This window comes from Xenopus laevis, chromosome 4L, assembly GCF_017654675.1.
Source record: "Xenopus laevis strain J_2021 chromosome 4L, Xenopus_laevis_v10.1, whole genome shotgun sequence".
In the NCBI taxonomy this organism is placed as follows: Eukaryota; Metazoa; Chordata; class Amphibia; order Anura; family Pipidae; genus Xenopus; species Xenopus laevis.
In genome coordinates this window covers 20686599-20700737 of record NC_054377.1, presented here as the reverse complement: position 1 = coordinate 20700737, position 14139 = coordinate 20686599, and the positions used below count along the sequence as shown (strand labels likewise).

At 36.4% G+C, this 14139-nt stretch overlaps 1 protein-coding gene across 1 annotated transcript; it reads left to right on the top strand.

Moving 5' to 3' along the window:
* The first annotated feature begins 517 nt into the window (after positions 1 to 517).
* Positions 518 to 3802, top strand: LOC121402879 (kielin/chordin-like protein). Its single transcript, XM_041589606.1, has 6 exons — positions 518 to 698; positions 818 to 880; positions 1569 to 1721; positions 2074 to 2136; positions 2934 to 2996; positions 3675 to 3802. The coding sequence occupies exons 1-6, from the start codon at positions 518 to 520 to the stop codon at positions 3800 to 3802; spliced, it is 651 nt and encodes a 216-aa protein (XP_041445540.1).
* Positions 3803 to 14139: the final 10337 nt, after the last annotated feature.

The following is a 14139-nucleotide window of genomic DNA, read 5'->3' as shown; positions in this document are numbered from 1 at the left end:
ATACCTGGCAGGTAAAGCAGTGGAGATTAGAATGTCTGCGTGTTCCTTGAATGTGATCTTAAGACAAACACACACACACAAACTTACTCAGGTTTACTCAGAGTTATCCTCTGAGCCCTTTTGCATTTTTCCCTCCATTTTCTATTTTAAGTGAGTCCGGAGAGGAAAGCAGTTTTCAGGCAGCTTTCTTCCACTGGGCAGGCTTTTAGATTTTTTAAGGCCCGGAGCATCAGTGACCCTAACTGTCCGAGGACAGTTTACGTGCTTCCTGTATTCAGTTCACTCTAACTCGTACCGGCTAACCATGAAGTATGCCTACATTTCTAAATGCAGATAGAAAAATAGAGTAGGCTTTAAGGAATGCGCTCATCTCAACGCAGTGCACCGTTACACACCATTCCCCGGTAAACAGTGCAGACCTTGATAAATAGATGAGCCCCCCCCCCGAGTTGCAGGTACGATTAACTGAACACGGGAGAGACAGTGGGACAGTACATTGACACAGTAGCTGCACAGGATGATTCAGTTACCTAGAACTTCTATGAACAAGGACGTGCAGCTAACCAGGGAACTTCTTATTGCAGGGCACAAAATCGGAGGAAGCCACAGCAGAGAAAGGGATGGAAAATGCTACCGCTATGTGTGCGACAGCACTTGTAAGAGACCAACCAGAACTGAAGTGGAATGTACACCACCAAGTAAGTACTTACCACTAAACATTCCTCTTAAAATATCAGGACTGTGGTATTATGTTGCACAAAACATTCTTTTGTATCCTGTTATCAACCTCTAATTCATTTCAAATGTATCCTTACAGCAACAACCCCTCCAACCACCACAACATGTGCCTGTCATCATGAGGGAAGAATGTATCAGCCAGGTAAGGCAGTAAACACTAGAATGCCTGCGTGGCCCATAAGTAGGAAATTAAAGGGATTGTGCACCTCTGAGATAACATTTATTAAGATGTAGGGAGTGACATTCTGAGACAGTTTGCATTTAGTTTTAGCTTTTTTCTATTAGTTGTCATTTTTGAGTTATTTAGCTTTATGGTCAGCAGCTCTCTACTTTGAAGTTTGGTTGATAGGTTCCAAATCACCCTAGAAACCATGCTCCAATTAGAATAATGACTGGAATATGGACAATTGAGAGCCTGAACAGAAGGATAAGTAATAAAAAGTAGCAGTAGCATTACATTTGTTGCCTTAGCAAGCATGTGTTTTTAGATGGTGTCAGTGACCCCCATTTAAAAGCTGGAAAGAGTCAGAAGAAGAATGCAAATAATTCAAAACTCTAAAAAAAATAAAGAAGGAAGACCATTTGAAAAGTGGCTTGGAATTGGCCATTCTAGAATATACCAAAAGTTATCTTAATGGCCAACCATTCCTTTAACATACAAGAAAATTCATTTTGTCCAGTAAGTGAACAAGGTAAGATTTATTGCTCACATCAGATGCAGGAGAGGCAGTAGAGCAGTCATTGGATACCATAGCTAGGCGGGATAATGCAGTTACCTAGACCTTCTGTTAACAAGGACATGCAACTAACCAGACAATAACTTCTTGCAGGAGAGAAATTACAAGGAAGTGAAAGCAGAGAGAGGAATGGAAAATGCTACGACTATGTATGCGACAGCACTTGCAGGCGACCAACCCGAAGGGAAGTGACATGTACACCAACTACACCAACAAGTAAGTACTTACCACTAAGCAAGAGACATGGTAACACTGAGGGAGATTTCAAGATGCTGGCAGTAGAGATAACATTGAGATCTGTCTGATCCCACCACAGGTTTTTTTTAAAAAAAGAAGTGGCCCATGAGTGACTAAAAAGAATAGCGCATTGCCTTAACAATATTACCATTAGAAAATGTCAGAGGGGAAATAGGGAGTGAAGATACAGCGCCTCTTTAAGACAATGGGCACAGGCAAATGACAGTATTTGGGTGGGAGGGAATACATATTCCTCTACCATAGATTTATTAAAATATAAGCAGTATGGTTTTGATTTATAACAAACATCTTTTCATATCCTGTTAGCAATGTCTAATTTATTTTTCCTTTATTCAAACAGCAACAACCCCTACAACCATCACCACATGTGCCTGCCATCACGAGGGAAGAGAGTACCTGGCAGGTAAAGCAGTCGAGATTAGAATGTCTGCGTGTTCCTTGAGTGTGATCTTAAAACGCACACAAAATATGATGCAAACTTACTCAGCGTCATCCTCTGAGCCCTTTTGCATTTTTCCATCCATTTTCTATTTTAAGTGAGTTTGGAGAGGAAAGCAGTTTTCAGGCAGTTTTCTTCCACTGGGCAGGCTTTTAGATTTTTGAAGGCCCGGAGCATCCGTGACCCTAACTGTCCGAGGACAGTTTACGTGCTTCCTGTATTCAGTTCACTCTAACTCGTACCGGCTAACTATGAAGTATGCCTACATTTCTAAATGCAGATAGAAAAATAGAGTAGGCTTTAAGGATGCGCTCATCTCAACGCAGTGCACCGTTTCACGCCATTCCCCGGTACATAGTGCTGACCTTGATAAATAGATGAGGCCCCTCCAAGTTGCAGGTACGATTAAATGAACACGGGAGAGACAGTGGGACAGTACATTGACACAGTAGCTCCACAGGATGATTCAGTTACCTAGAACTTCTATTAACAAGGACGTGCAGCTAACCAGGGAACTTCTTATTGCAGGGCACAAAATCGGAGGAAGCCACAGCAGAGAAAGGGATGGGAGATGCTACCGCTATGTGTGCGACAGCACTTGTAAGAGACCAACCAGAACTGAAGTGAAATGTACACCACCAAGTAAGTACTTACCACTAAAAATTCCTCTTAAAATATCAGGACTGTGGTATAATTTTGCACAAAACATTCTTTTGTATCCTGTTATCAACCTCTAATTTATTTCAAATGTATCCTAACAGCAACAACCCCTCCAACCACCACAACATGTGCCTGTCATCATGAGGGAAGAATGTATCAACCAGGTAAGGCAGTCAACACTAGAATGCCTGCGTGGTCCTTAAGCAGGAAATTAAAGGGATTGTGCACCTCTGAGATAACATTTTTTGTAAGATGTAGGGAGTCATATTCTGAGACAGTTTGCATTTCGTTTTAGCTTTTTTCTATTATTTGTCATTTTTGAGTTACTTAGCTTTCTGGTCAGCAGCTCTCCACTTTGCAGTTTGGTTGATAGGTTCTAAATCACCCTAGAAACCAGGCTCCGATTTGAATAACGACTGGAATATGGACAATTGAGAGCCTGAACAGAAGGATAAGTAATAAAAAGTAGCAGTAACATTACATTTGTAGCCTTACCAAGCAAGTGTTTTTAGATGGTGTCAGTGACCCCCATTTGAAAGCTGGAAAGAGTCAGAAGATGAAGGCAAATATTTTTTTTTAAAAAAAATAAATAAATAAGGAAGACCATTTGAAAAGTGGCTTGGAATTGGCCATTCTAGAACATACTAAAAGTTATCTTAATGGCCAACCACCCGTTTCACATACACAAAAAACATTTTTTTCCAATAAGATCTATTGTTCATAGCACATGCAGGAGGGGTAGTGGAGCAGTCTTTGGATACAATAGCTAGGCGGGATAATGCAGTTACCTAGACCTTCTGTTAACAAGGACATGCAACTAACCAGACAATAATTTCTTGCAGGAGAGAAATTACAAGGAAGTGAAAGCAGAGAGAGGAATGGAAAATGCTATGACTATGTATGTGACAGCACTTGCAGGCGACCAACCCGAAGGGAAGTCACATGTACATCAACTACACCAACAAGTTAGTACAAGTAAACTGCCGACAACAGGTGCACATCAATGACATCGTCAAGCCAGTGGGGAGGGAGGGGGGGGAAGGAGCAGCATCTCTCCCAGCAATCCCTCTGTGCCTCACTAGACACTGTGACGTGATAGGTTTTTAATGTATTTATTTTCTGATTTATTCTAACAGCAACAACCTTGACAACAACAACTTCAACCACGACACTCACCACAAAATGTTCCTGTTATCATAATGGAAAACTTTATATACCAGGTAAAGCAGTCAAATAATTGAAAATATAGATTGATAGATACTTCACTTTAGTACTTGCTGTATCTCAGTTAAACTTTACAAAGTCGGAATTTATCTCATTATTTACATTAAAAAAGTCTGACCAACTCCAAACTGCCGATTGGACATTATCAAAGTAAAAGCTCCAGAAAAATGGATTTTCCTGCCAAAAGCCCGATTTCCTACCGATTTACAGCATGTGTGTATAATAAATTCCAAAAAAAAAAAATCAAAAATGTTTTTGGTCAAAAAAAAAAAATCTAAATTTATTGTTATTTTCTTATTTGGAGTTTGATATATAACCCCCCATATGTTTATGTTGTATACTTCCCTTGCCTTGCACATCAACTAATCAGATTTGAATCCTTCACTGGTATGCCGTAGCTGAGCTAAAAAGACAGTTCATCCCTTTCAATGAATTTTACCACAGATTTGCAAAGTTTTCAGCAAAGCAACATGGGCCAGTTTTGCATTTTATTATTTACAAGGGCAAACAACTAATGGAGAGACTTTTTTGCAGGTGAGGAAGTGGCAAGAAGTACAATTCATGGAAAATGTTACAAAGTTGTATGTGATGGCAGTTGTAAGGAAATGCCTGCAACTGAGATCCCTTGTACAACAACATCAACAACTACACCAACTACAACACCAACAACAACGAAAACAACCACCAAATCAACCACCATCACTACAATTAGTACAACTACTCCTTGTGTGGTGAGTTCTGCTAAGTGAAATTTTTATATTGATATCCAGAATGCACAAAATCATTGGCTAAATTTTCTTTTTTGTCAATTTTTATTTTATTTATATTAAACCATACATTTGACAAAGAACACACTTTCATACTCATCAAACTTATCAACGCCTGAATCATATAGAGAAACTTAACAGGTTACACAGAAAAATAAAAGATTATAGTAAAATGTTCCAAGATTATACTTATTCTTAGCTTCATAGTAATTCATTGTCTTAGACTCCTTAATAAAGCTGATATCAACAATCTGGCTAAAGCCAGTGTGTTTGCCAACAATACCTTATCACTCCATTTGAAATAATCCAAATTTAATAATGCCATTCTCAGGTTTGTGGGTCCACTGTATCCCAAATTACTGTAAAAACTTGAGACAGAAAACATGTACGTTTCCACACCTCTACCAAGAATATAAAAAAGTACCCAATAACCCACATTTCCTCAAGAATAAGTTTGAAACAGAACTAGGAACTACACTATACATTTTATTTGGAATTAAATGCAACCTATACATTAGTTTTAAACTTGTGTCTAAAATTTGAAGTGGCTGCAGCTACAACAAAAAATGCTACTTTCCACGCTGCCCTTTTCTCAATAGAAAACAGGGGAAAAACAAAAAAAACTGTTTTTACAGGAAATACTCTTAAGAAAGTTACAATAGTTGACTAAAACTTTGAATTACACAATAAATCACAATATTAGAAAGTCCTGTGGGAACGGCTTTTATGTGGTTCTTGGAAATCATTTTGCGTTTACTGACACCTACATTTGACCAATTAATTAGTAGTGTTTCTATACCACTTTATTATATATAGATACAGATGTGGTTTGTAGCTTAATCCATAAAATCCTTCATTGATTATATTTTGGTGGTACATGGAGTGTATGGTTTATGGAAATTCTGCCCATCCAACATTCCTGAAAATGAAGAAATGTACTACTGAAATCTGATCTATAAAATATTATTATGTTAGTTTCTGAGTACTTGTTTTTTCTGCTTCTGCAGCCCCATACAACCTGGCAGATATGTAATTGCACAAAAGCTGTATGCAATTCAGCAGGTCAACTACAAATCGTTCAAAAGGGTTGCACACCTCCACCAGAGATCACCTGTGCCAATAAAATAAAGCCAATTGCTGTACCTGATGATGACTCATGTTGCTGGCATTGGGAGTGTCCTTGTGAGTATATATCTAAATGATACTAAGCTAGAGCCTAAGAGGGTGGTTTAAAACTCTGTTAGATTGTAAAACCGTTACATTAGACATTAGTTTTCAGTATTCAGAGATAACTGTCAGTAAACTTTGTGGATAACTATATTAACTAGATACAGAGTAGACTACTGGCTTTTAGCATCTCCCTAAGGAGAAGAAATATGATCAATTACTTATACAAAAGAAGCCTACAGATAAGTTAAAAAAACAAATGAGGAACAATAATGCATATGATCTGAAAAATATTGCATAGTGCCAATAGTAGTGTACCTAGAGGACTTATTATGGGTGATAGTGATGGAACATAGAAGACATATTTAGTAAGAGAAAAATATTAACTGCAAAAGCATCCACACCACATCCATCATAAAGAGGCATATAGTGAAGTCAGGTCAATGCATGTGTCTGGTGATAGTGAACCTGCAGTCTCCTTTAATAAGATATATCATCTTACATTGTTACATAGTTAAATCAGGTTTAAAAAAATAAAAAGTTCATCAAGTTCTACCCCTCCAAATGAAAACCCAGCATACACACACACACACCTCCCTACTTTCACATAAATTATAAATACCATACCTGTACTAACTATAGCGTTTAGTATCACAATAGTCTTTAATATTCTGTCTGTCCAAAAAATCATCCAAGCCATTCTTAAAGGCATTAACTGAATCAGCATCACAACATCACCCGGCAGTGCATTCCACAACCTCACTGTCCTCACTGTGAAGAACCACCTACGTTGCTTCAAATGAAAGTTATTTTCTTCTAGTCTGAAGGGGTGGGCTGTGGTATGGTGATCCTCTTTATGGGTAAAAAGGTCCCCTGCTATTTGTCTATAATGTCCTCTAATGTACTTGTAAAGTGTAATCATGTCCCCTCGCAAGTGCCTTTTTTCCAGAGAAAACAACCCCAACCTTGACAGTCTACCCTCATAATTTAAGTCTTCCGTCCCTCTAACCAATTTAGTTGCACTTAGTCTCTGCACTCTCTCCAGCTCATTTATATCCCTCTTAAGGACTGGAGTCCAAAACTGCACTGCATACTCCAGATGAGGCCTCACCAGGGACCTATTTTAAAGAGGCATAATCATGTTTTCATTGACTTAATGCCCTTTTTTACGCAAGATAGAACTTTATTTGCTTTAGTAGCCAAAAAATGACACTGCCCAGAATTAGACAATGTATTATCTACAAAAAACCCTAGATCCTTCTCATTTAACTCCTAACACACTGCCATTTAGGGGCCGATTCACTAAGGGTCGAATATCGAGGGTTAATTAACCCTCGATATTCGACAAGGAATTAAAATCCTTCGACTTCGAATTGCGAAGTCGAAGGATTTAGCGCAGATAGTTCGATCGAACGATCGAAGGATAATTCCTTCGATCGAACGATAAAATCCTTCGAATCGAACAATTCGAAGGATTTTAACCTTCCCCATAGGCTAACATTGACTTCGGTAGCTTTTAGATGGCAAACTATGGGGTTGAAGTTTTTTTTAAAGAGACAGTACTTCGACTATTGAATGGTCGAATAGTCGAACGATTTTTAGTTCGAATCCTTCGATTCGAAGTCGTAGTCGTAGTCGAAGTAGCCCATTCGATGGTCGAAGTAGCCCAAAACAAACTTCGAAATTAGTGAATCAGCCCCTTAGTGTATAACTTGTATTTATGTTATTTTTGCCAAAGTGCATAACCTGCATTTATCAACATTGAACCTCATTTTTCAGTTTGCTGCCCAGTTTCCCAACTTAGACAAATCACTCTGTAAAGTGGCAGCATCCTGCATGGAACCTATAGTTCTGCACAATTTAGTATCATCTGCAAAAATAGAAACAGTACTTTCAATGCCCACCTCCAGGTCATTAATAAACAAGTTGAAAAGCAAGGGACCTAGGGGCTTAGTACAGAGTCCTTATTGCTGGTCTGCAGGGAAATCATTCATATTTTACACCAGTAAGAAGTCCAGGGGGTACAAAGACATATATACACCATACTAAAGCTGCTACAAATGTATGCCAAAGTAGCCAATGTAAATAATGTAAATACAGAAAGTGGCTTACAGAAACTTCTAAGACTTTGTTGTAGGAATACAGATAACATATAGCTGAAGCTTCTAAGACTTCACTGTGGGCATACAGATTATGACTTGCTAAAGCTAAGACTTCACTTCACCATACATTAGCACAATAATGCTCAAGTTCTACAAAATCAACATATACTGATATATATATATATATATATATATATATATATATATATATATATATATATATATATATATATATATATAAAACAAACAAGGGAAAGTTGTGCTCACCACTATTTTTTAAAACCATGAGGGTGTGACCACAAAATACATATAGTCAACTACAAGAGGTCCTCTGCACTCAACCCATTATCAATATATTTAAGACAGAGACATTTTGTGCATACTGCTACTAAAAAATGCCTTACCCTTTAAACAACACAGGGATTGTTTGTCCATATATTGCAATATATTCAAGCTGGCCAACTACGTCAAAGTCATCCCATATCTGGCCAGTCCTACGCTTAATTTTCATCTGATTCATTAAGAATTCAATTGCTTATACATTTTACAAAGGGACTAAGTTTTACCTGCAACTTACTAGCTGCTTTCAAAGTAAAACTCCCAAACTTGGCTGCCCTTTTATCAGACACCAGTGGGATCACCTGACTATAGCTGGGAGGGGTGGGAGCTACAACATAGAGCTGGTCACTGCTCCTGTATAACTATAACAAACAAGGGAAAGTTGTGCTCACCACTATTTTTTAAAACCATTAGGCGGGGGTGCAATGAGGGTGTGACCACAAAATACATATAGTCAACTACAAGAGGTCCTCTGCACTCAACCCATTATCAATATATTTAAGACAGAGACATTTTGTGCATACTGCTACTAAAAAATGCCTTACCCTTTAAACAACACAGGGATACTACAACTCTTGTAGTTGACTATATATATATATATATATATATATATATATATATATATATATATATATATATATATATATTGTAGTTTTGATACAAAAGGGTAAATTTATCAAAGAGTGAAGTTCCGCCACTAGAGTGAAATTCCGCAGCTCTCAATTCATTTCTTTGGGATTTTGAAAGGCGTATTTATCAATGGGTGAAAGTTCAATATAAATACGCCTATAAAAATCCCAAAGAAATGAACGGAGAGTGGCGGGATTTCACTCTAGTGGCGGAACTTCACTATTAACTTCACTCTTTGATAAATATACCCCAAATTGTTGTCCTAAAGGATTTTATAATTCTCATGCATGATACTATCATCATCTATATAAAGCACTGAAATTGTTCCAGTTTATGAAGGAATTAAAATTCATCTTGATGTTGGCATAGGTTTCAATATGTGCTCCTAATAAACAAACTATAAACTAAAGCTTCCCCAATGTATTAATTTGCCTACTGAGCATATTTTACTTGGGCATAACCAACACTAGAGAATACAAATGCACAAGAAATGCAAATATCTTTCTCCTGTCACCACTAAAATTTCATCTTGCCATGTAACATATACAGTATGTTTGACCTCATTATCACAATGAATACAACATTTTCTTGAACCAGTCACATGCCTTCCTCTATTTTATTAATTTTTAAATATGGGGAAAATGGGAAATTTTTAAATACATTTTTTTCATGATAAAATAAAAAGGTTGAATTTTGATTGGCTTCCTTAAAGATTAGTATACAAAGTAGAAGGCCATTGTGAAGAAGAGAAATATGCTTGTAGGAAGAAGAAAACAAATTAAGATTATCTCACCTAATATTAAAATTAATTAAGTACAAAGTGAAAAAAATAACAGCAAGTTCAAAGCTCTGGATTCAGTTCAGAATAATTTAAATGCATTTCTTATGAGTGCTGGAATATGAAGAATTCCTAAACAGGTAAATCTTACATTGTACATCTTATAATTTGTTCAGGTTGCCAACTTACCTAATTAATATTGTTTTTAGGTATGTGCAGTGGTTGGGGAGATAGCCACTATCTTACCTTTGATGGAACCTATTATACATATCAAGGAAAATGCACCTATGTTCTTGTGGAAGAAATTGTGAAAACCATTGATAACTTTGGCATTTACCTTGACAATTATGACTGTGGAGATAAAACCAGTATTACTTGCCCACGCAAACTCACTATACGACATGACTCTCAGGAAATTACCATTTCATCCCAAACCGACACTCCTCTAAGCTTAGAGGTAAGTAATAGTTACATTCTTCTTAATGAACCTGATGTCAATGTAGCACACACACATAAAATGTTGCATATGCCAGAACAATATGGGCATGAGGTGAGAAAGCATTTGTGTCCCTTAGCACTTTGTAGTTTTGCTTCTTGTCAGTAGTATATTAACAATTGTGGCTTTAGTGAGGAGATGCTATGAAGTCAGATAACAGGATTTTACAACATTTTCTATCATAGGCTCATGTAAATGGAAATCTAATATTGCTTCCTTACACAAAATATGGAGTAAACATTTACAAATCCGGAGAATATTTTGTAGTTGAAATACCACAGCTGAAGACCAATGTCACTTATAATGGTTTGACCTTCAACATAAAGATGCCATATGGAAGGTTTTCTAAGAACACACTTGGACAATGTGGTAAGTGGCAGCATGAAGTTGAAGCTTTAATGGTTTAGATGCTAAATATTTACAATTATGTATTTAACATCTGTTGATCTTGAGTTTTCATTTTAAGTTTCTTTATGGGGGATTCCCCATATTAGTAATGGATATATATCTTCCATTCCTTTTCCAAGTTTTATATTGTATTATCAAAGTTCATCAATGGATAGTGCTAAAATTCTTATGGATAGCATTTTCATATGTATCCTATATTTTATATTATGTATAATGATTTATGTAGAAATATAGTGTTGTAATAAACTGTGTTTAACATAATGCAGCTTGCCCAAGCACAGGCATTTTCTGCCTTGCTGTCTCCATATGGGCCACATTGGGAATATGTGATGTGGCTGTTGGCAGTTGTATCATTGGTGCTTGGCAGAAGCCTCTGTAAACTCCCATCTACCTGTATCTGTAGAATTTACTTTTGTGTAATGCCACTCTGTTATATGGTTGAAATAACAATAGTGTAAATGGTGGGTGTGTGTTTTCTTATATCAGCATCTTCCAAAATAGTTGGGAATACAAAAAAACTGTAATATAATTAAATTATTTTATCTTAGGTACCTGCACCAACAACCAAGCTGATGACTTAATGATGGCTAATGGTACAATCACAACTAACTGGGTAGCTATGGCTGATTCGTTTATGGTAAATGACCCAATCAAGCCTCAATGCCAGAGCATTCCTCCAGTACCTCCTACAATACCTCCAACTTGTAAATCTTCTCTCTGTGATCTCATCATGGGACCGTAAGTATTGGTTTGTCATGCATTTATGTTATTTTTTTATATTATAAGAACATTTACGGAGTTATTTATCAAAGTTCGAGTGTTAGAGGTTATTTTTTCCCTCGAATGAACTTAAAAGTCGAATGGTATCTTATTTATGAAAAAACTTGAATGGCAAAAACCTGAATGTGTAAGTTTGAATCCCACAACTCAAAACTCAAATTGATCGAGTTTTCTGCAGAAAATTTCTACAGAACATCAACAGGTTTGAGGTGGTGTATTTTCAAATTCAAGCTTTTCCAGGGTTGGGGTATAATAAATCTTGAATATTTTAGGTTTATTTTTAAGAAAACTCAATCGATTGGCATTTCCAAAAATGTGAGTTTTGATTAAAAAAAATATAATTTGACAACTGGAATTTTCAAGGAAAACTCGAACCTTAATAAATCTGACCCAAATGTTGTAAATGCGGCGTTGATAGGAAAAAATGTGTTATGAGAGTTTTCTGAGTACAGAAAATCTCTTGCCTAATTTAATATGGCACATGTAAACATCAACAATCTAAATATACAACTTAGAAAATAGATATAAAGTCATTAAAAATATACTTATAGCCTGTTCTTGCTGATTCTTAGAAACAAAAACAATATTAGTAATGGTGTTTTGGAAACCTACCAGCTGTTTCACATTTGATGACTTTCTAGTTTGTCAAGTGTGGGGGGGATTCCTTACCATCTCCAAAAGGGTAACTTTGTACTAATAGTTAATTTAATAATGTCTGCAATACACTGGAAGTAAGTTAACATGCTTTAGCATAAAACATAATTTGTAATTTTAATTTATATGAACTAAGATTTGCTTTGTGTATCCTTAATAGAAAATAAAAGATTTGCAAGAACATAATTGATTGATTCCAAGTTATATTTCAGATATGAGTATACATTGCATTTTTCTCACAATGCTTTATGTTCTACCTATAAAAAACATTTCTATATCTCACTTTTGTCTTGCACATCTTGCATAATTTGTGGATAGAATAAACAATTTGATAAACACTACTACAGGTGTTATTAACCCTTTCAAGATATGATGTGAACTACTTCTTTATTTGTATTTCTTTAAAGGGTTTTCCAAAAATGCCATGGGTTCCAACCACCAGAACCTTTCTACCAAGCATGTCTTTCAGACAGCTGCAATGTAGCTAACTCACAAAAAGAATGTACAAGTTTACAACATTATGCCTCAATCTGCGGTGATAGTGGTGTCTGCATTCAGTGGAGGAGCCAGGCTCCAGCTTGTCGTAAGTTTCCTATTCAGCTCTTGTTCATTAGGTCAAAACCCATCGCTAGATATAGTTGCATTGTATACATTATTCAATAGGCACATTTCTTTTATAATATGAATAACATGTTTTATCTTGTTCTTGTTTTAGCAATTACTTGTCCTTCTAACAGAGTGTATAATGCATGTGGCCCAGCTCTCCCTATAACCTGCCAAACTACGTAAGTAGCCATTCCTGTTCTTTTTAATAAATAGTAAAACCATTACTTAATATATTTGTATAATACTTATTTTTTATTGAGTGCTATATTTATGCAGTGCTATAACTATTCTAAATTGCACTGCATATAAGATATAAGTAAGTCAACCTTCAGAACAAAAGTGTTTTTCCATTGTCTTAAAAAAATGCAAAAAGAATCAAACGATTTGAACGATTTTATTATACGATCGTACGATTTTCCCAAAAAATCCTTCGACACACAGGAGGTCCTCCATAGGCTAAACAGCAATTCGCCAGGTTTAAGTTGGACGAAGTATTGAAGTCGAAGTTTTTTTAAAGAGACAGTACTTTGATTATCGAATGGACGAATAGTCGAATGATTTTTACTTCGAATCAAATTCCCTCGAATTCACTTCGACCCTTGATAAATCTGCCCCTAAATATTTGTCTAGAGTTTGACTATTAATAAACAGAAATACCATCAAAGCTACCCCTTTCTGCTCTTCTGTGGCACTTGGAGGACAATGCAGCCTTATAATACACCTCTTCTGTAAATGTGTTGAGAAAACTTTTCTGAAGTGCCAAATGTGTGCCCTTCATTGTCTAAATTCATATCCCATGAAGAGTGTTTCACCAATCAATTGCCTTTAAAGGTAAAATGTTCTACTTCATTTTTGAATCTGTGTGTGGTCTTTTTAGGCCAAGAGATGTGACAGAAATGAAAAATAATAAGCGTGTTGTGGAAGGATGCTTCTGTGCCAAAGGTAGCATGCCATTTAGCATGGCAATTGATGTCTGCGTAAGCGACTGTGGTAAGTATATGTACTTTTGTTTTATCCAGGCAGGCTAACCTATCTATAGGACTCCATCCCCCATATGTAATAAAAGGCTCTAAGTTTGCCCAGGAGCAGTAACCTATAGCAACCAATAAGATGTTGACTTTTAAACAGGTGACCAGTAAATTCTACCCAGTGATTGGTTGCTATGGGTTAGTGCTCCTGGGCAGACTTAGTGTCTTTTATTACATAACCCACCATGTCTGTAAACAATAAGGACAATTAATTTTGTGCAATGCACCATGGTTTGCCTTTACACTAGCCTCTTACTTTATTACTCCACAGGGAATGTTTCACCATTTGGAGTGAGTGTGCCATTATTAATTGTAGTAATACAGTAGA